This window comes from Vulpes lagopus, chromosome 2 (genome assembly GCF_018345385.1).
Source record: "Vulpes lagopus strain Blue_001 chromosome 2, ASM1834538v1, whole genome shotgun sequence".
NCBI lineage: Eukaryota > Metazoa > Chordata > Mammalia > Carnivora > Canidae > Vulpes > Vulpes lagopus.
In genome coordinates, this window is record NC_054825.1 from 26,163,395 (window position 1) to 26,185,836 (window position 22,442).

At 54.7% G+C, this 22,442-nt stretch overlaps 1 protein-coding gene across 1 annotated transcript; it reads right to left on the reverse strand.

Moving 5' to 3' along the window:
• Nucleotides 1-739: 739 nt before the first annotated feature.
• TRIM8 (tripartite motif containing 8) lies at nucleotides 740-17,053 on the reverse strand. The gene is made up of 6 exons (XM_041744903.1): nucleotides 14,310-17,053; nucleotides 4,283-4,378; nucleotides 3,752-3,985; nucleotides 2,924-2,955; nucleotides 2,676-2,791; nucleotides 740-2,325 (listed from the first exon to the last, which is right to left on the reverse strand). The coding sequence occupies exons 1-6, from the start codon at nucleotides 14,877-14,879 to the stop codon at nucleotides 1,718-1,720; spliced, it is 1,656 nt and encodes a 551-aa protein (XP_041600837.1). The 5' UTR covers nucleotides 14,880-17,053; the 3' UTR covers nucleotides 740-1,717.
• Nucleotides 17,054-22,442: the final 5,389 nt, after the last annotated feature.

Here is a 22,442-nt window from a genome sequence, read left to right on the forward strand (position 1 = left end):
TCATTTTAACCGGAGAGTTAAACATACAGATTCCTGGGCCCTTGATGGTTCCCATGGAGTCAAAGCTGGCCCCAGGAATCAGCCCTTTTAGTAAACTCCCAAGAGACACTAGAGTGTTTGAGCAGCTCTGCCAAAGGGGACGGCAGTAGAATGTCTTCTTCACCCTGTTGCCCTGCCTCCTTGCCTCTCAGAACCAAGTATTTTCCTGCCTGCCTTTCCTCCGTGAACAGGGGAAGGGGCCTGGGCCCAAGTCACTTAAAGGAAGCGTGGAGCTCAAGGACTCCTCCAGTGGGGGCCAAGGTCCCTAAGTTACAAAAAGAAGGACTGCTTTGTTTATACCCATGGCCCCGCACAGTACCTGGCACTTAGCATGTGCTCAATAAATATTTGTGGACTGAAGGAGGTAATTTTGCAAGACTCATAGAAAGGTATTTCTTCCTTTGTCTGTCCTAGCTAAGAACATGCCGGCAGAACCTCAAAGAGATGCCAGGACCTCTGAAGCAGGGGGCTGGGCCTGGGAGGCCCTCGCTCAGCAAATATTTGCCAAACGAACCCCAGGCTGAGGGTAGATGGAGTTGACAAACTGATGAACTGACATTCACAGGCCTGGAACAGTCTAGGCCGAGCACAGAGCCAAGGCAAAGAAGGCAAGGGCTTCCCATCCCTCAGTGGCCTTTCTTGTACCAACACCTGGAGACCCTTGGCCTGGGAGAGGGAGGGGAAGAGGCGAGGCAGGGAGTGGGACTGCGCCATTATGTTTATTAGAAGGTTGGATTTCGGTGTGTGCTCTAGAGAGATTACAGAATAAATACCTGCGCCTTGAGAACAGGAAGTCCACGATTCATACAAAGTGCTCACTACAGGAAGTTGCTGTGTCAAAATCCAGGCAAGGACCCAACTTGGGGTAGCCCCTCCTCCCCCACTCACCTCAACAAGGGCTGTGCTATGTTTTTTTTTATTTTATTATTTCTTTTATTTCTCTTTATTATTATTAATATTATTATTATTTGCTTTTGCTGTGGTCACTATCATTGGCAAAGTTCCTTTTCCCCTTTCCTGGACATGGGGTTCCTGTCTTTAAGATTCCACTCTGAGGCTGAAGGTGCCAAAAGCTGCTTGAGAAGTGGCTTTTGAACTCCATCTGGGAGGATGTTGAGAAGAAGGAAGCAGGAGAAATCATTCTTGGTTTAAAAAAAATTAAAAAACAAACAAACAAAAAAACCAACCCACGATCTACAGGTCATTTCTTACTCAGTCAGTGATCAAACTGCCCAAAAGAAAAACGAGAGAAATAGGCCAGGGGGTGGGCACCACTGGTCCTTCCTCCCAGGGCTGGGTCAGAGGGTTAGATTCCCCCCCAAGGCTTTGGGGAAGCTGAGGCTTCTTCCAGCCATGGAGGTGGGAAGGAGAAGGAGTGGAAGAAAAAAGGACAGAGAGAGAGCTCAATGCTTTGAAGTAGATGCTTTCCCAACTCCAGGGCCACCTGTAGCCCAGGCCAGGCCAGCTCTCACTGTCGCCTCTGTGTCCAGGAGATTCATAAAAAAAAAAAAAAAAAAAAGCCCCAAACAAAACAAAATCCAAAAGGAAAAGACTTGGGGGAAATAAAGAAGGGAGGGAGGGGAGACAGGAAGTGGAAGGACAGGTCTCTGGATGCATAATTCCCGAGCCACTGAGGGTGCAGGGGAAGATTCCCCAGCGCCCCACTGCCTGCGTGGCGTTAGCTCGTCACGTAGTGTTTGGTGGATGGCTGCCCATACACCCTGTAGAAATCCTGGTGACCAGGCTGCTGGGAGGCGTCGAGCCAGTCTCTGACCGCCAGGCCAGGAAGGGACTGGGGGACGGAGGGTGTGGGCGGGAGCGGGTGTGAGTACTCCTGCGAGGGCACTGTCCAGGGAAAGTGGCCGGAGCGGGGGTAGGGCTGGTGGCCACCATGGTTGGCCACGGAAGAACAGTAACAGTTGTCCACAGAACAGACGAGAATCTTGCGGCCGCCATACTGGGGGAGCATGGGCTGCTGGGTGGCAGAGCCATTGGGATACTGTGATGGGGGGAACACAGGACTTGAGTGCACTGGTTGGGCGCCGCCCGGCAGGGCCACCAAGTGCTGCGTGGAGCTGCAGGGCCCCAGGGGCTGCCCTGACTGGCCCTCGCTGCTGGCTGTGCCTGCTGCCCCATATTGGCTGCCCACGGGGCCTGACGACGTCTCTAGGAAACTGGCCTCCGGGAAGGCCGTTGAGTGCTTGCGCTTCTCCGCCCCAGAGCTGCTCACGCCACAAGGATACAGGGGGACGCTCTGCAGGAAGGGCACCGGTGTGCTGAAGGGGCCTGTGGAGAGTTCGGGACAAAAGTCGCCAAAGCTCCCATCCCAAGCAACCCAGGCCTCCTCTCCCCACTTTCTATCTGTAGGACTAAGTTCTTATATCATGCACTATCTTGGTCGATGCTGCCTATGCCATTAGTAGGTAGATACTATTATTATTCCCATTTTACAGCTGAAGAAACTAACGTCTAGGGAGGTGATACAGCTTTTCCCAAGGTCCAAAGCTAGAAGTGGCAAAGCCAGAATATAAAGAAAAGACTATCTGACTAGGCCATGCTGCCTCTCAGAGAGAAGGCTCTGGCATTTTTCCTTGCCCAAAGGGCTCTCTCCTTTCCATTGAGGATACCACCCTCACCTTCTAGCATCTTCCGCAGCTGCTTCTCCTTCTTGGCCACCTCATTCAGGAAGAGCTTGGAGTTCAGGTGGCCGATCTTAGGGGGAGAAAGGCTGCTGCCCGTGCAGGTCTGGGTCCTGGGGGCAGTGGACGGGGCATCTGCTGTGAGGAGGTATCACCGGTGAGCCTGCCCTACCTCCCCCCAGTGGGCCTGGCCCTCCCTACCCTCCCCCAGATGTCCCCCTGGGGGCCAGTGGTCATCTGCTCACCTGTCCATTAGGATTTTCACAGACTTGGTGTTCTGGGGGAGAGAAAAGGATTAGTCAGTGGGAAAGGCAACATGGGAGAGCTGCCCCTCCTCCCTCTCCCCAGGCAGGGGTGACCATCTGATTCCAGCCAAAGTGTGGGGGGAGGTGAGGGAGCATCTCCATCTCTAGAAGATAAGAATAGCTAACATTTATTGAGCAGTTACTATGTGACAAACACTGTAAGTGCTTTCTATACATCCATCATTCTCTACACAACGACCCTAGGTGGAAGGTGTTGGAGATGCTCAGTCCTTTATCCGAAATCCTTAGGGCCAGATGTGTTTTCGAATTAGGAATCTGTTGGATTTTAGAAGGGGAATAAGCTGCTTGTACTATATATTACATATTATTCCCAGTAGGATGCCATCACCCAATACATCAGTGTTCCTGCAGCAAAATGTTTGAAGACTTGCATCAAGCAAGGTAAATAAAAACGATAAACTGCCAAGATGAGTTCAGGCCAATTTGTTCTTTTAAATGACCGGTCAGAATTGTTCCTACTAGTTTTCAGAGACTTTTAACATTTGGAATTGTGGAGAAAGGACAGTGGCTCTGTATTACGAACCCAATCTTATAAGTGAGGGGAACTTAAGCTGGGGAACATCGAGGACCGGCCCCCAAGCTCACACAGTGAGAAAGAGTGGGGTGGGAGGGTTCTGAATCCACACAGGCTGCCTCCAAGACCTGTGAGCACACCGCTGGGGAGATTCGTCGGGGAGCAAGGGCTGTTGGACTCCACAGCCTAGGAAAGACCCCAGGTGCCCTCACGGGTAGCCTGGCTGCGCCCACCTTCATGAAGCTGACGTCCTCCGTCTTGTCGAAGAGCAGCTGCAGGGAGCCCAGCAGCTTCTTGGCCTCCTGCATTCGCTCCCCGAGGTGCAGCGCCTGCGCTGCGTTCTCGCTGCAGAACTTGGCCTGGGCCTTGTCCAGGACCTCCACCGTCTGCCGCAGATCCTCATCCAGCAGCTGGTGCAGCTTTTCATACTGCAGCCGCACCTCCTCCTTCAGCTGGCTCACCTTCTCCTGTAGCCACAGGGGTGAGGGTGGGCAGCCGGTGGGCGCTGGGGGCCTCTGGCTGCCACTCCTGCCTGTCTCCTGGTCCCGAATGGTGGAGTCTGAGACCTCCCCCCCACCCCCCTGGCTGCCCAAGGCTCCTGAGGGCAAGGGCTGCTAATTCCCTGCTCCACCACTGACAGTTCACTGAATAACTGACCAAGGAGTTCTGGCCCGGAGTTGACCGCAGAACAGACCCTAGCCCAAATAAGGAACCAGGCCCTGCACCCAAACCTCCCCCCATACCGTGGCCTTGGGCTTAGCTACCTCCACCAAGCGCTTGTCTGACTCAAGTTTGTACAGCTGGTCTTCAATATCCTGCTCTCGCTCCTCCAGACGGTCCTGTTGCTTCATCAGCATCTTCTGCAGGGACAGGTGGGGAAGGGGTGTCAGAGGGGGCTGCAGCTCTACCCCTTACCAAGGATGGGTGAGCTCCATCCTTCCCATCCCATAGATTCTTTGACTCAGATGGCCTACATTTCTGCCTTCTAATCCTTTCTGGCGCCCCCCTCCCCCCAATTCCAGGGGCCTGGTGACAGCTGTCTGGCCAGCCCATTCCCAGGAACAGAAAGCCCTGGAATAGCTTCCCACACATATCTAAACCATGAGCTTTCTGAGGGCAGGGCCAGGCCAGCCCCTGTTCTAAGTGCTTTTCCAGTATACACTTATCTAATCATCCCAGTAATGCTATGAGTTAAGTACTATTATTATCCTCAATTCAGAGAATAGGAAACCAGAGAGATTAAGCAATTCATCCAAAGTCACACAGCTAGTGAATGTCAGAGCTGGGATACAAACCTAGGCGATCTGGCAGTAGGGTCTATTTTTTTTTTTTTAAGATTTTTATTTATTCATTTGAGAAGAGAGAGTGAGAGAGAGAGAGAGAGCGCACACACTCGCACAAGCAGGGGGAGGGGCGATGGAGAAGGAGAAGCAGTCTCCCTGCTGAGCTGGGAGCCCAAAGACATAGGGCTCCACCCCAAGACCTGGAGATCATAAACTGAGCTGAAGGCAGACGCCCAACCATCTGAGCCATCCAGGCGCCCCAGTAGGGTCTATTCTTATACAAGTCATACCACCTCTCTCTGGGGAGCTCCTTCTTAGAGATGAGTACCCTAAGATGCAGAGGGACACCTTCCAAGGTCATACAGGCCTTCTGGTCTAGTCCACAGATCTCACCTTCTACTTGCCTTACCTGCACTCGGGACCCAGGGGCATGAAGGGCAGCTAACCCTTCTTTTATTCTTGACGCTGAGAGCTAGACCTCTAATTTTTTTTTTTTTTCATTTATTTATGATAGTCACACAGAGAGAGAGAGAGAGAGAGGCAGAGACATAGGCAGAGGGAGAAACAGGCTCCAGGCACCGGGAGCCCGACGTGGGATTCGATCCCGGGTCTCCAGGATCGCGCCCCGGGCCAAAGGCAGGCGCCAAACCTCTGCGCCACCCAGGGATCCCGAGAGCTAGGCCTCTAAAGCCCTTGCTAGGGATCCTTGGGTGGCGCAGGGGTTTGGCGCCTGCCTTTGGCCCAGGGCGCGATCCTGGAAACCCGGGATCGAGTCCCACGTCGGGCTCCCGGTGCCTGGAGCCTGCTTCTCCCTCTACCTGTGTCTCTGCCTCTCTCTCTCTCTCTCTCTCTCTCTGTGACTATCATAAATAAATAAAAATTAAAAAAAAAAATTAAAGCCCTTGCTAGCTCCCTCAGACTCTTAGCTGGACCCCGGTGGGAGGGAGACCCCAGCTCTCCTAAGACCCCGAGGCCAGTTTACTGGAAGGTGCTGGACCATGCTCAGCCCTTTATCTCCCATCTCCACAACCCGTCCTCTCCCAGCCTGGCCCACCCTGGCTGTTCCATCCATCCTGTCATCCTCTCTCACCAGAGATGCCTCTTCAAACATGGTTTCTTCCTGCTCAAGAACCCTCAGTGACTCCCTCTTTCCAATACTTTGGCAACAAAGGCTCTCTTACAACTTGACTCGGCCAGCCAGGTGGGCTGCTATCCCGTCCCCAGTGCTCTCTGTGCACATTTGAACTCCCTGCACCCTGCTGACATTTTTCTATAGGCCACAGTGCCTTCTTCCTCCCTCTGTCCATCCTTCAAGGCCCAACTTAAGGTAAACTTTCTATGGCCTGTGCTGGAAGTTTGTACCAGTCCCTCCCTGTCCTTGCCATGCAGCCAGGCTGTCATATTGTGCCTTCCCTCTGTAGCTCTACTGTCGAATATGGTAGCCATTAGTCACATGTGGCTATTTAAATGTACATGAATTAAAATAAATTCAATCAAACATCAGTTCTTTAGTTGTACTAGCCTCAGTTTCAAGTGCTCAATAGGTACACGGAGCCAGTGGCTAATGTACTGGACACGAGAGATACAAAACATTATCATCATCACAGAAAGACCTACAGGACAACACTATTCTGTAGCCTGCCTCGCAAAGGGTGGTCTGATCTCCTTGCAAAGCTCCAAGGCTGCTGAAAATAAGGTGTTACCGCTGTGTTTTTCTACCTCCCTTCCCAGTCAGGCCACAGAGAGGCCCCAGCACCCTACAGATGCATAACAGGTTGGCTGAAGACAGCCACAGTTTTGCCCCCAATGTAAGGTTTGCAAAGATTGTGCAGAACCTAGCTCATAGTAAGTGTCTAACCAACATGGAGTGGTTCTTGTTCTTCCTCTGTGTGGGCCTCAGAATGACCCTCAAATTTGACCTTTGACCCCCACCCTTCACCTAGGCCCAGCTGGTTTCCTAGAGACAAATTGCCACGAATCCCTTCCTTGTTGCTCCAACCCATTTTACATTTGGAGAAACCAAGGCCAGCCAGAGAATTCAGTGACCTCATTATGAGTTGGTGGCTGCCCTGGAAACAAACAGGACCCTGGGGACAGGAGGAGGTAGGGGGATAAGGCTCTCAGATTCCAAGCTGGAGGGATGCCTGAGTGGCTCAGCGGTTGAGTGTCTGCCTTCGGCTTGGGGCATGATCCCGGGTTCCCGGATCAAGTCCCACATCGGGCTCCCTGGGAGGAGTCTGCTTCTCCCTCTGCCTATGTCTCTCTTCTCTGTATATGTCTCTCCTCTCTGTATGTCTCATGAATAAATAAATACATCTTAAAAAAAAAAAAAAAGGATCTAAGCTAGAGAAGCCTGGGGAACCCCCTGCTCCAACAACTCGACCAACGACTTGGACAGAACCTCTAAGCACCATCCCCAGGACATTCTGATCTGCCCCCAGCACTTTGGCCTCCATTAAGTCCCCACACCAGTCCAACACACACAGGGGTCTGTCAGCCTGAGAGTCAGGGCCTGTAGGGAAACACAGCCGGGTGGGGGGAGGGAGGGGCAGTCATGCATCATCCCTGCCTGCCTGTCTGTGAAACTGCTTACGGCTCTAGGAAGAGGGTAGGCAGCACCTCGTAGCACCGCCCAGAACATACAGGAGCATGTGTTGCCACCCGTGCCCTGGGACCACCTCATGCACACAGCTACACATATACAGGCATCCAGTCCCCTACGCTGTGAGGACTACGCCTCCTGAAAGCCCTAGACAATTAGGGGAGGCCTGCCATATAGGCAAGGTGGTCACGATACCCCTTCAGGAACATTAGGGCTTTTTATCTCCCTCTTAACAACTGGCCCTCAAATTTTTGCCTTCTACCCACAGTCAGAGAACAGGGCACCCCCCCCCTTCAGATGTGTCTCCAGGCCACTCTCATCTTTCAGCACTGAGGATATCTGAAAGCCCAGGACCCCACCCACTCACACATCTGCGCATCATCATGGTCTCCCTGCCTAGCTACTTCTCAAGACCAAACCCATCAGTAGCAGATTAGGGACACACCTGGGGCTGAGTCCCAGATGAGACAGCCCCAGGTAGGTTCCCCATCCAGTTTCCCCAGAGGATCAGAATGGGGTCTGTTCGACTCTACCCTCTCCTGCCTACCTGGAACCCCTTCAAGGAATTCATGGCTGACTCCTCGGGGGAGAACCAAAGGAGGCAGCTCCTGTCCAAGCCTAGGAGTGGAGCTTAGCCCTGTCCCTCTTCTTCTAGGCTTTTCTCAGAGCCTTTCCTGGCAGTACTTCTCTGGGGCCTTGCATGACCAGAGTCCTCTGGGTTGGGAGCCCAGTCCAGGCCTAGCAAAGGCAATGACCACACTCTCCAGCAGGTGGCTGAGTTTCACTTCCCCTCCCCCAGCTCTGAGGACATTGAGCTCCTGTGTCTGCTGCAGGGTAGGTAGGGGAGGGGGTAGGGATGGGAAGGAAACTGGCCAAGGGTTGCCAGCATGGAAGGCTGGGAGGGGGACCTGGGGGCCCTGTGCTGCCCAGCTCAGCCTTGCAGGAACTGCCCTCCCTGAAGCCAGATGATTAATCCTGCCACCGACAAAACCTGGGGGAGGCACGGGGTGGGGGAGTTACTGTCACCTTAGGGGCTGTGAAAGTGGGGGAGGGGGGGAATGTCTCCTTACTGCCTCTATACTGGCCCCCACCTCTGTTCCACCAGATGATTGAATCGAGTTACTGAGAAGCTGGAAGATGGGAGAGAAGAAGCGAGGCTGACACCCATCCCCACTACCGGCAGCCTCTTTCTGTCCCAACGTCCAGGGAACTGCTGAGAGCTGAGGCCCCATTTCCCATCTGGGAAAAACACACAGTTGAGAGATAGGACCAGATTTTCCAGCTTATTCAGAGCATGGGGCTCTTAATGCAGGGAGCACAGAGCGGCAGGGGAGGGTGGGGGGTGGGGGGCACCTCACACAGGGCTCCCAGCCCACAGTGAGTCACCCGGACAATGGCACACCTCAAGGGCGCAGGTGCAGGAGCGGAGCAGAGTGGGGGAACCATGGTCTAGACTAGCGCTGCTGGAAGGGCCAGGCCTCTGGCAGGAAGGAGGAAGAGCAATAGGAGGCCTTGCTCCACTCAGCAGCCTCTGGCCCCATGGACCTGCTCACTTCTGTCCCTCCCTAAGGACCTAAGCCTTCTGTGGTCTGCTCCCGGGCCTGTGAGGGAAAAAGCATCAAAAAGACTTGGGGGCACTCCATTCCCATCTCATCATACCTGGCAGGTAGGAGGAGCAGGCCCCAGAACATCCTGCTCCTCCTACCTGTCGCCCAATGTTTTAGACTTTGCCTTGAGCTGCTCTTGGATGCCCCTCCCAACTCGGGGCAGGGTGGGCACCTGGAGCCCCTTACATTCCTGCCTCAGGAAAGCCTCACATCCCTCTGGAGTCTAACTGGCTAGGCCCAGCTGGCATTTTTGACGCCAGACTGGACTGGGCAGACGGGTGAGGCCATGGGGACTCTAGGCTGCATAAAAGTTAATAAATAATAATAATAAAACCCTCAAGTCAACCTTGAAGAGAAGCAAGGTCAGGAGGGAACAGGGCCCCAGGGGCTGGGCCAGAGGCAGGCCCGAGGTTTTCAGACAGGGCCAGGGCTGGATCTAGCAGCTCCTGTGGTGGTGGCGGTGGTGGTGGTGAGAGGTATGGGGGCAAGAGGGAGCTGGGCTGCGAACACCTCTCTCTGCTCAAGCCCCTGCCCAGATAGCTCTCATTCCAGCTCCAGCTCTGGTTGTAGCCCCTGCTCAGAGCTACCCCATCCTAACTGCCCCCACTTCCAACCCCCCCCCCCCCACACACACACATACTGAAACCCTCGGCTAAGGAGTATGCTGGCCTCCCTCTCCCTGGGCCAAAGTGCTCTCCCCTGTCTCCCAGCAGCTTCTGGCTGACCTAGACACTCCTTTCCAGGCTCCTCGGCCCCTGCCTTGAGCTACCATGTGGATCCCTGGGGCAGAAGCAACCAGAGACACAGAGAGAGGAGGCCGTGGGGCAGGAGCCAGGGCAAGGAGAGAAGCGGCAGCTCTGAAACAAGCCCCGGCAGACCCCAGAGAAGGTTTCCCAGCTGCAGAGTGGAATTAGCTTTTGCCATGCAGAGAGCAGCGCTCTGGGGCAGCAGAACAAAGAGGCGAGAGAGAAAGCCCCCCTTTGTCTGGGTTTGAATGCCAGGCCAGCCGGGAAGGAAGACTTTCCCAGAGCCAGGGATGAGGCCAGCCAGGCCTGCCTGCTCAGTCCGGGGCAGGGGCCCAAGCTGGGTCCACCTTCTTCCTCTGCCCACCCACACTGCCCCCAACACAGCATGGCAGGATCTGCCTGGACCTCTGCCTCCAGGACCCGCCACAGGCAGCAAGCTCACCTTAGGGTGAATTCCATCTTTTCATCCCCTCTGCAACACCCCCACCAGTTGACAAAGTCACACAAGCCTCAGAGCCTGAGCAGGCAGCCACACGCCAGCAACATGGTGCTGACAGCCACGCATACCCACTCGACTTCCAATCACAGGTGTACAGCAAGCAGGCCATGCCATCACCTTCCTCTCTCACGGACACACACTTGCAAGCCTTCCTGGCCCCGCAGCCACACGCCAGACAACTACACGATCAAGTCAGTCACTCACCCGGTACCTTCTCAGAGATACACATGGGAGATACAAAAAATTAGTCACATGTAAGAGACACAACCAGACACGCTGGTTACACACAAGCGTGCACACACACCTGCAGACAGACATGGATGCGCGGCCACCCGGAGCTGCAGGAGGCAGAGTAATCAATAGGGCGTGCATGACAGGCGCCTGGCTGTGTCAGCAGGATCCTGGGTGGAGGCTGGGCCTCTGCCTGAGACTCCTCTCTGCCTGGAGCCTACCTGCCTTGCAGACTCAGGATAGTCAAGGAAGGGGCACCTCACACACACCCCAGCTACCACCCCACCTGAGAGGTCAGAAGGGAATAGAGGAGCCTGGTGCTGCCTGAGACAGCTGGGCCCGGGCAGGCCTCACTCCCACGGCTCACCCAGAGACAGATCCTGGTCCAGGGTCCCCATGGGAGCGCTCCAGCCAGGGGCAATAGCGAGCAGCATAACCCTATCTCTAGCAGCTACAAACCCCAAGTTGGCCTGAGTAGTGGGATCCTCTCCCCTGGGATCCCCTCCCCCCTTCCCAGAGAATATCTCCTCTCAACACTAAACCTACCAGAATGCAAGGAAAAAGGGTTCTGGCAACATTTCCAGCTTTGATCTGAGGTCCTGGGAATGACACAAGAGCAAAACTATGACCTGAACACACACAGGTGCATGCAGACACACACACACACACACACACACACACACACACACCTGCATAGCCCCTCATCCATATAACTAGGCCTTATCTTGGGTTTTCTTTCTGTGTTGAAGGTGGTCCCAACTTACCCCAGTTCCCTGTTGCTCAGATGAGCCCCTAAACCAGGGTGCTGGAAGAGGGTTTTACCACCTACGGCTGCCAGGCTCCAACCTACTTGGATATCCCAATTTTGGGAACTTAGCCTCTCAAGGCCCCAAAGGAGAATATATTTGGGGTCTAGGCTAGTCCCCAAAGAGTGGTCTTTGGGGTCAACCCAGTGCGCGGCCAGGTTTCAGGGCAATGTGGCCTACACACTGGCTTCCCAAGGACACAGCAGGGCAACAGGGTTTGCAGACCTGACTCCAGGTTCCCTGCTGTCCTCTGGCCTGGAAAGGAGCCCTGGTTGCCTTCCTGCTAGGCCCCTGCTCTAGACTCCTGGCCCGCGCACATGTGGGTGCTTGTGAGTAGGCGATAAGGGCCCCTAGGGCACAGCAGCAGGCCCCCCACGCCACCGGGAGGGCAAAGGAGAAGCACAAGAAGCAGAGCTGTATTTTAAGGCAGGTACCTATATGGAGAGTTCAGGCACATTGAACAGGGCCACAACAGAGGCCCTCAGGCCAGGAAAAAAGGAGCCAGGAAAAGGCCCTTGCCCCTTGGCAGGAAGCTGACCCCAGGAGGGGTTCTTCCATTCAGGTTCCCCACAGCTCTTCCCTTCCCCTGAGGGTGAGGCTTCTCTTCCTCCACAGCCAGTAAGTCCAGCTCACACGGATTGGTGCTGGCCTGTTGAAGGGTTTCCAGCTCCAGGGCCCTGGGTCACCAGAGCAAACCTGGAGGGCCTGGGCTGGGGGCGCCCGGAGGGGGAAAGACTCAGGCTGCTGGGCACAGATGCTAATTAGGCGCATGGAATTACATATCTGGTATGAAGCAACCCCACTATTTGTGAGCCTGTCCACACCAGGAACAAGAATGAACACATGAAAACACACACACACACACACACACACACACACACGCACGCAGCTGCTGACAAAGTTCAGCACTTCCTTCCCATCCAGTTCCTTCCATGAGCCAGGAATAGGGACCTGCTGGTGGGAACCCTGCAGTATACTCCACATGCATGGGCAAGCCACCTCCCCCCGCCCCAAATCCCCAACTGTACAGATGAGAGACAGGTGCACTTAAGGGCAAAGCAGTCTCAGAGACACTTGCAAACACAGACACCCATCTAAAGAAACTCTCCTACTACCGAGTCAGACATAATTATGTTTTCTCCCCACCCAAATGAAAGGCACCCCAGCACTCAGACACAGTTAAGAGCAGAAGCGTGGGTGCAGGCACACGTTCACTCCTCACCCTGGCTGCTGCCCCTCCCCAGCTCCTTTCAGCCACATCCCCGTCTTTCCCTTCCTGTCACTTTCTGCCGCCAATCCCAGGACACAGGACTGGACAGCGCTCCTTCCTCCTGCCTCTGCGCCTTGCCCTCCTTCCCTAGTCTTTCCATCTTTATTAATAGCAGCAGCTTCCCAATACTGAGAAAAGTCTGGGCTCTGCCTGCCCTGAGTTGGAGGTGGACACAAGGGGCTCATCTGCTTCTCCTAGGCCTCTGCTTCTCAACTCCAGGGGAAGGGAAGAGAATGGCTCCTTCCTCTCTCCATCCTCTACACTTCCCTTTCAGAAACCAGAGGTCCTGTCCTGGTACAAAAAACCCAGAGCTAGCCCATCCGATTAGAAACTAATTATACAGCAAATTGTATTTGTCATCCCTGCCCTCAGCCTGTGGCGGCCCCCCTGCCTTTTGTTAGTTGTATGTGTATGTTTTTTAATTGCTAAACAGTGACTCATTCTGACTGGTCCCCCCCCCCCCACAGGAAACAGCCTCTGTCCACAACCGTCCCCTATTCAGAGCTTCCTCATACCCCAGCACCCCACTGGCCTCAACTAGCCTCCAGGGGCCCCCACCCATTAAACACTCCCAGTCCGACCAAAGCCCAACCTCACCCCCATGATATCACACCCAGGCTTCAAGCTGGGGCTCTGAGATGGCTCAGTCTCAGGCCAACCCCTTCCTTCTGGTATGACTCAACCCTGAAAGCCAAGGGACCAGGGAGGGACCTAGGAGGAGCCCCCCTCCACTGAAGGGGACGGAAGTATTGCCTCAGTCCAGCTCCAAAGCCAGGCTCAGAGGCCTGAGGGGGAAGGCGGTTTTGACATTGGCCGCTGCTGCCGGGTGTATACAATGGGAGGGGATGCGGTTCTGTAATCACCCAGCCAGCAGCCCAGGGGAGCCAGCTGCCTGAAACCAGATTGCAAGGCAGCTCAACCTTAAACCCACAGGATTCTTTTTCCGTCTTCTACTTCCCCTCCCCAAATGTGGGAGGGCTGTGATAGAGGGCTGGGCTGGGAGGAAAGGGCTCAGGGTGATGAAGACACATACTTTAAGGTTTGTTCATGCAGACGCAGGCAACATACATCAGCACACAGAGGGCAGTGATTCTCACACATGAAGAGTGGGCTATTGGGAATAATCAGAATGGCTGTGACACTGCTCAGCGGTGCCTCCGGCTGTCCAGGCCTTGTCCAGATAGATACCAGAGTTCTGTTCTCCCTCCGGAAGCTCCCCTCCACCCCCACCCCCCCCACAGTGTGTTTCCAATAGGGCTTGAAACTAACATGGCTGCTTTTGTTTACTTCCTCATTGGTATGCCAGCATCATGGATCATGTCAGCCACAGCAGCGGCACCAGGACACTCATTACATAAACAGCAGCTGGAGAAGCAGGACCTGGGTCACTGCCTTGGTGACTTCCCACAGGGCCTACAGAAACAAGGCTGGGGAAGGGAGCTGTGCGCAGAACAGAAAAGCAACACCCAAACTCCACCCCTCACCTCAATTCTATAAATGACTCAAAAGATGGACCCTATGAGCACAGGTGCAGGAATGTATCAAGTAGCAGGGGACCCTTCTTCCCAGGACCTTGCCCCTAAACTTTCAGGGTAGAAGTGTTTGGAAGCGGGCCTCTGGCCTGATGTCACAAGAGTTGGCCTGTCTGGATGGGTGGTCCCCACCCGGTAGGGAGTGTGTGTGTGTGTGTGTGTGTGTGTGTGTGTGTGCGTTCGCGCGTGCGCGCGCGCGCGTGCAAGGTACTTGCCCGGATCTCATTCCTCCGGATCTCCACGTCGCACACCGAGTGTCCCTGATGCGCACCGCTGTAGTAGCAGCAGTACTGGCACACGGCCACCTGCTCGGCCTCACAGTGGTAGAGGCGGTAGGCGTTGTGCTGGGGGCAGCTCCAAGCCCGCACGTCGTCCGCCTCCACCAGGAGGTGCCCGCGGGCGGTGGAGGGCTGCTGCAGGTGCGTCTGCACGTGGGACTGGCAGCAGGGCGCCTCGCAGCGCAGGCAGACCTTCTGCGCGGGCAGCGGGGGGCCGCGGCGGCAGAACACGCAGTGCAGCGCCGCCGGCGGCTTCTCCACGTGCAGGGCGTTGAACTTCTCCACGATGTTGGTGAGCTTCAGGTTCTTCTCCAGGCCCGGCTTCTGGTTGTAGGCCTGGTTACACTCCGGGCAGCGCACCAGGCCGCTGTCCTTGGCCCACGCCTCGCCAATGCAGCCCCGGCAGAAGTTGTGTTTGCACGGCAATTGCACCGGCTCCACGAAGACATGCAGGCAGATGGGGCAAATGAGCTCCTCCTCGAAGCAGTTCTTCCAATTCTCCGCCATGGCGGCTGCGGGCGGGGGGCCCGGGCAGGCCTCCCCAACTGCCCAACTCTGGGGGTCCGTCCCGTGCAGCTGCAGGCCCACCGAGCCCCGAGCTCCGGCCCCAGGCAGCCGCGACAGTCGCTCAATCACCAGCGCCTTCCGCGCGTCTGCCCCCCAGAGGAGAGAGGCTCGGTCCTCCTGCCGCGCGCGCAGCCGGCTGCGTCTCCTCCTTCTCCCGAGCGCCTAGCGGGAGGCGGCGGACTGCGCCAGGGCCGCGGCCGGGACACCAGCCCTGGAGGGGAGCGCCGGGGTCCAAATTCCATATAAGAGGCCGGGCCCCCCCGTGCGCGCGGCTAGGCCAGCGGCGGCCCGCGGCCTGCTCCCGGCTTCGCGGCTGACATTGGGGCGCGCCCCGCAGCGGACGGAGCCCGGGAGCCGCACACTTCCTCCGGCGGCGGCGGCGGCGGCGGCGGCGGCGGCGGCGGCGGCGACCGGGCTCCCTCCCGGCTCGCCCGCGCCGCACCTCACCCGCCTCGTCCGGGGTCCGAGGGGCCGGGGAAGTCGGGGCGGCCGCGCCGAGGGCGGCTAGATCGGCGGCGGGCGGGCGAGGCGGGCTGGCGGTTCCCGGGCCGCGGCGCGGGCGCCCCCCGGCTGGCCGGCCGAGAACGCGCGCGGGCTGCGGGGCGCAGGCGGGCCGACTCCGGGGCGCTGCGTGCGCGCAGGGGCAGTCATTCAGATGAAATTCCAGTCCCCGGCCAGAGACACCAGCCCGCCTCTGCCTTCCTCCTCCCTTCACAAATAGAAACGGAAGGGGGAGGGAGAGAAGTGGAAAAAAAAAAAAAAAAAAAAAAAAAAGCCAACCAGAAAGGGAGGGAGAAGCCCCGGCGGTGCTCCGGCCTGACCCCGCTCCGCGACTTCTGCGCTTCCGCGAGGCCCGAGGCCCGGCGCCCGGCGCCCCCGCCGCAGAGACCCCGCTCTCGGTCTCCGCGCTGGGCGGGCGCCTCGGCTCTGCCGGGGAAAACAAGGATTGATCAAACTAGAAAGGAATTTCTCTCAACTGCTAATGAACAGGAGGCTCGGCTCCCGGCCCTCCCCTCCCCCCCGCCCCGGCCCGGCCCTCCCCCTTCGCCACCCCGGCCCCCCTCCCCCCCACTTTCTTTTCTTCTCGGCCTCTGCTCCGGCCTGGGAGGCTCGGGGCTGCGGTCGGAGCTAGCCTGCGGCGGCGGGGCCGGGCCGAGCCAGCCGGGCCGGGCAGCCTCCCTCAGAGCCCAGCCATCTTGGGCTCCCGGCGGCGGCCGCGGCGGCCGGGGTCCAGGCGCGCTCGCTCGAGGGTCCTGCGCGGGCCGTCTCCGCGCTCGCTCTCGCGCTCGCTCGCTCGCTCGCTCTCTCGGTGGGATTTTTTTTTTTTTTTTTTAAGGGGAGGGCTGGCGGCCTCCCTCAAATTAGGAGAGAGAGAGAGGAGAAAATGCCAAGTCCCGATTTCTCTCCACCTCTGCTCCACCCACCCCGGTCCTTTCCAAAAAATAAAAAAAGATTAGAATTGGAAGAAGTCGGCAGAAAGGCGAGCACCGGCGGCCCCCGGCTGCTGCCCAGGCGACGCGTCCGGGGCGGGCCCACGCCAGTCGCTCCGTCTGTGGGTCGGTTTGTCCGCCCGAAGCTTCACAACTGAGGGGAGGGCACTTCGGGCAGGGTCTCCGCAGCGGCAGTCGCCTCAGAGCTTTATCCTCAGATCAAAAAAAAAAAAAAAAAAGAAAAAAGAAGAAAAAAAAAAAAAAACCAACACTCTCATCAGGGCCACCTTCAGCCATCTTGCGCTTATTATTATTATTTCAGGAATAATCTGTTTAATAAAAATAGCTGCGTCTCTAGCCCCCTCCCCCCATTCTAGGCCCCCGCCCCCTTTTAATAATAATCTCGATAATAAAAATGATCTGCGCGCCGGGCAGTGCTTCCCCTGCCTCTGCTCGCTGGGGCTCCGGCGCTCCCCCGGGCAGCGGGCGGGGAGGGGGGCGCCGCTGGGGCGGGGGTGAGTCCCTGTTGCCGGCCGGTCGGCCCCCTCCGCCTCAGCAGGGAGGGAAGGGCGCCCTAGCCGCCACCTAGCCGAAGCCAGGAGGGCGGGCGGGGGAGGGGCCCCGGCTCCTGAGACCCGCTGGAGGGGCGCACAGGGGTCCCCGAGCTTCCCGCCACGGCCTGGCCTCGGAGTCTGCAGCTGGGGGCGAGGGGATACAATGGGCTCTGGGCAGAGTGCGGCCGGCAGGGCGGGGATGCGGGCGGGCGGGCGGGCGGGCAGGGGGTTGCGGTGAGCCGGACTCTCGAGCTCGAGCGGAGACAGGCGGAGGGTGGTGTCCCTACATCAAGGCCGGTCCCGCTACACGGGAAGGGGGCGGGGAGGCCGGGAGGGGGATTGGGAGAGAAAGCGGCAGAGCAACTGCGGCGCCTTTAATCAGCACCCGCTGGTTCGGCCCACCCGGCACTGGAGACCGAGACGGACCCGGAGGGGAGGGGGGCATGGGGCGGGGCGTATTGTCCGGAAGTGCTGTTGCAGCGGCTGGGGCTCCCGGCTCCTCCCCTTTTCCCTGTCTGGAGTTGGGGCTGTTCCGGAGGCTGCGCCTCTTATTGGTCCCCAAGCTGAGGCTCCGCCTCTTCGAGGCGGGGCAGACCCGAGAGCCTCACGTGACTCGCACTTACTTCGGTACATTAAACACTAGGGTGGGAGGAGAGTGCCGTGTTTCTTAAAAGGGCGATGATGCCGCTGCGTAGTGGGACCACCTCTTCCTGGGCCTTTTCACCCATAGCTCTTTTTACCTGGGAGGAGGAGGAGGGTCTGTCGATCCGCTCCTTCTGTCTGATGGAAGAGAGCGGGGAACTGCAAAGGTTCGCTGTGGGGCGATTTCCCCGAGGTCCTTAACACTTTCCCCCACATTTCTGACGCTTAGAACTACCAAGCAAGATAGGCATTATAATCCCTCTTCTATGAATAAGGGAACGAAGGCTTAAAGAAGTGAAGTAGTCTGCTGGAGGTCGAAGGGTCAGTTAACAAATACTTAACAAAAGCCTGCAAGTGCCAGGCATTTTTCTAGGCCCTGGGGATTCCCTGGACAACATATACCTAATAATAATAATATAATTAAATATACAGGATAATTCCTGTGATAGAGAGTAAGGGTCTTACACAGGGCTCTCCAGAAAAGTGACATCTGAGTCAAGACCTGAATATTCAGGAGTCAGGCCATTAACAACCCTGGGAAAGAGGGCTTCAGTCAGGAGAAACAAATGGGAAAGCCATAGATTAGTAGGCATGCTCCAGGACAGAAAGGAGGCCATGTGAAAGACAAGAACATACAGGGTTTTTTAGGTCATGGTAAGGAATTTAGACTTGAAGATGATTATGAGAAGCCCTCAGATGTGGGATATATTTTGGAAATAGTGCCAGCAGGAATAGATATGGATTAGATATGGGGTGGAGGGGAATCAACATGTTAATAGGAATGGGATCAAGATATTCTTATCACTGTATATAGTATATCCTCTTGAACTTTTTTTTTCCTCTTGAACTTTTGAAATGTTTCCAGGTATGTACAATTTTTTAATCCCTCCAAGAAGTGTTTTTTTTTTTTTTTAAAGATTTTATTTATTTATTTATTCATGAGAGACAGAGAGAGAGAGAGAGAGAGGCAGAGACACAGGCAGATGGAGAAGCAGGGTCCATGCAGGGAGCCTGATGCAGGACTCGATCCCTGGACTCCAGGATCATGCCCCAAGCCAATGTCAGGCACTAAACTGCTGAGTCACCCAGGGATCCCCCTCCAAGAAGTTTTTTTTTTTTTTTTTTTTTTTTTATGATAGTCACAGAGAGAGAGAGGGGCAGAGACATAGGCAGAGGGAGAAGCAGGCTCCATGCACCGGGAGCCCGATGTGGGATTCGATCCTGGGTCTCCAGGATCGCGCCCCGGGCCAAAGGCAGGCGCCAAACCGCTGCGCCACCCAGGGATCCCCTCCAAGAAGATTTTAAATGACTCTGAGGATTTGGGCCTCATGGCGGTGGCCTCATTTGAGTCTGCATGGTGATACCATTTACCAAGAAGGAGAGAATTGAAGAGAATTAGATTGGGTAGGGAGATTTTTCAGTAGTTCTAAGTTAAATCTGACCTGGCTCAGATATCCCAGTGGAAATGTTGTGAAGACAATCATAAATATACAGATTTGGAGGAGGTTTGTACTGAGATTACAGATTTTGGAGTCATCAGCAATTACATTCCAAATGGTAGAACTGAGATTCAAATCCAATTCAGAGTAACCAATGAGTCCCTGATCCTTCCATAAAACCAGAGGGCCTCTCTGATCTAGGACTTCCATCTCCTTATTCCTAATTGGGGGGCTAATGTGGGCCCTTCAAGGACAGAGCCCATGTCTTAAGTACTTTGCATTCCCTCACATGGGAGATCATATGTTGAATGAATGAATGAATGAATGCTGTCTGTCTGACTGAACAAACCAAGGCGAAAATGATTTTCAAGCCCTAATCCTAAATTCTATGCTTAAAGATGGAATAGAGAAACAATAGAATCTAGCTGGCAGCTGTTGGAGGGTCCTTCTCTGGCTTTCTCACCAATACCCTCCAGGATAATCTAAAGGATTCTTTACATTCTTCACCTTTCTAGACCACTCCCCTTAACTTGTAAGATATCATACTCCTCTGTTTTTTTTTCTTGTCTTTCTAACCACAGACTTCTCCAATTTCCTTTTTTTTTTTTTTAAGATTATTTATTTATTCATGAGACAGAGAGAGAGAGGCAGAGAGAGAGAGGCAGAGAGATAGGCAGAGGAAGAAGCAGGCTCCATGCAAGGAGCCTGATATGGGACTCAATCCCGGGACCCCAGGATCACGCCCTGGGCTGAAGGCAGGCGCTCAACCTCTGAGCCACCCAGGCATCCCAACTTCTCCATTTTCCATCTCATAAATGTTGACAGTCCTCAGAGCCCTGCCCTCCATCCTATTCTCTTACTAATCTACCTGGGGCCTCTCCTAAAGCTTTATTACTGTCCTTATACTGATGGCTCCCCACTCAGTATCTCCAGTCCAGAAGTTCACCCTCCTGGTGGCAGATCAGTGTAGTCAACCATGCCATCCACCCAGATGTCTTACAGGCACCTTGATTTCAATGTATTGAAACCTACTTTTTTTTTTTTTTTTAAGATTTTATTTATTTATTTGACAGAAAAAGAGACCACAAGCAGGGGAGCTGCAGGCAGAAGGAGAGGGAGAAGCAGACTCCCCAAGGAGCAGGGGGCCGGATGTGGACTCAATCCCAGGACTCTTGGGAGCTGTAGGCAGACACTTAACCGACTGAGCCACCCAAGTGCCCCAAATCTTAACTACTTCTTAACATTCCCATTACCTCACTGTATCTCTAGCCTGGATTATTTCAGTAGATCTTAACCAGTTTCTCTGCATCTACCCTTACCTCCCCAAGTCATTTCTCAATATAGTAGTCAGAGAAATCTTTTAAAAATATGCCAGAATGTGGGGCACTGACGTGGCTCAGTTGGTTAAGTGTCTGACTCTTGATTTGGGCTCAGGTCATGATGTCAGGGTCATGGGATCAAGTGGCGCCTAAGGCTTCCGCTCAGCCAGGAATCTGCCTGAGATTCTCTCCCTCTGCCCCTCCCCCTGCTCACTTTCTCTCTAAAATAAATTTTAAAATCTTTTTTAAAAATGTCAAATTGTGTCACTCTTCTGTTCAGAATCTCCCAATGGCTTCCCAACTTCAACCAGAATTAAAGTCAAAGTTTTCTAATTGCCTGCAAGGCCCTATACAAGCTGCCCTCTGTACAAATGATCTCCTGTTATTCCCTTTCTTTTATTCTGCTCCAGCCACACTGGCTTCTGCTTTTGTTCAAATACACCTGGTGTGTCTCTCCTACCTCCAGGGTCTTTGCAGTTGCTCTTCACTTTGCCTGGATCATTCTTCCTCCAGATGTCCCTATTGCACACTTCGTCTTGTCATTGAGATCCTTTGCTCAAATGTCACCTATGCAGCAAGGCCTTCCCTGACTTCTGTATTTAAAAACACACCCCACCCTATCCCTCTCTCTCCTCCTCTGCTTTATTTTTTCTCCATAGTACATATATGCATATACTATGTATTCTATTTTAAACAAATATTATCTATCGCCCATCACGAAAACATAAGATCTGTGAAGGGAGGAATTTTCTTTAATAATGTTATCTCTGGTGCCTAGAATGGGACCTATCACATAGTAGGTGCTCAATAAATATTTGTTGAATCAATGAATGAGTGTCATTCTCTGTCCCTACTGCTTCCACCTTAACCTAGGCCTGCCAGGTCCTTGCCTCTAATCTTGCTCTCTTTCAGAATATTTTCCATCCAACAGGCAGGGGAATGGTCCTCAAATGAAAGCTTCATGCCTTAAACCTTAAGCAAGTTGAGCTCTACAAATCCCAAGAGTTTGGGGGCTTTTGCCCTTGTTGTTCTGTCTGCCTGGAGGGCTTTTGATAATAAAGCCTTTCTTCTTTTACCCTTCTAGTATCCTTCCATTTTGACTTAGATGTCACTTCTTTCAGGAAGCTGGTTTTAACCTCCCCAGACTGGGTTGGGTACTTTTTCTATGTCCATAGCATTGCCCTTTAATAGGGGTTACCACTAACTGAGCAATTACCATGTGCCGGGCATCTCAGGCGTATTATCTCATATAATCCTCCCCAAAACTCTGTGAAGTGAATATCTGTTTGCAGACGAAAAAACCTGCCTAACGTCACACTGACAAGTGGTGGGGTTAGGGTAGGATAGAAGGCAGCTGACTGCCTTTCTCTTCTGTGGCTTTTCCTTACAATTGTTTCGTTGTCTCTTTTCCCCACTGCACTACACACTCCTTAAGTCTCCCAGCATATAGCAGAGGGCCTGGCATGCACTTGTTGAAAGAAGGAGTGAATGAATGCAGACTGTGGATACCCACCAGCAGGCATCTTGCCCCTTCCCCCATCCTGTCCTTAGCTCCCTCCCCAAGACTTCCTGGCAGCAAGGAGGAGAGGAGGGGACTGGGTCAGTCCCATGGTGCTCCCACAGAAGGGGCCTGGAGATGGTTGCTCCTCCCAGACCACATCCTGACCTGCCTCCCCCATGCCTTTTGTGACAAATCTCTCCCTTCCCTGGCCCAGCACAGCACTTCCTCACCCCCACCCTGGCCTCCCCACCTCTTCGATGCAGCCTGCAGCTGCCTCAGTGCCTGGCAGGCTGGGTTGACTCACTTCCAGCTGCATTCTCCTTCTGGTTAGGCCAGTTTGGCAAATCTCTTAGGCTCCCTAGCCCCATGGCTCTGGAGCCTGTGGGTTCTCCTCACCCAGGGCCCTGACACTCTCCCACCCCACATGGGGCAGAGCAGATGCCTAGAGGAATGTACAGGCCTTTTGGAGGCAACATGACATATCACATGGCAGATTTCTTCCCTCCCTAAACCTAGGGTGGGGTCTCTGCTATAGGCCCAGGAGCCTTTTTCCAGAAATAACCTCAGCCTAGTCCTGTCTCTTGGAGCCACCTAACACAGGATCTTGCTATTCTGTAC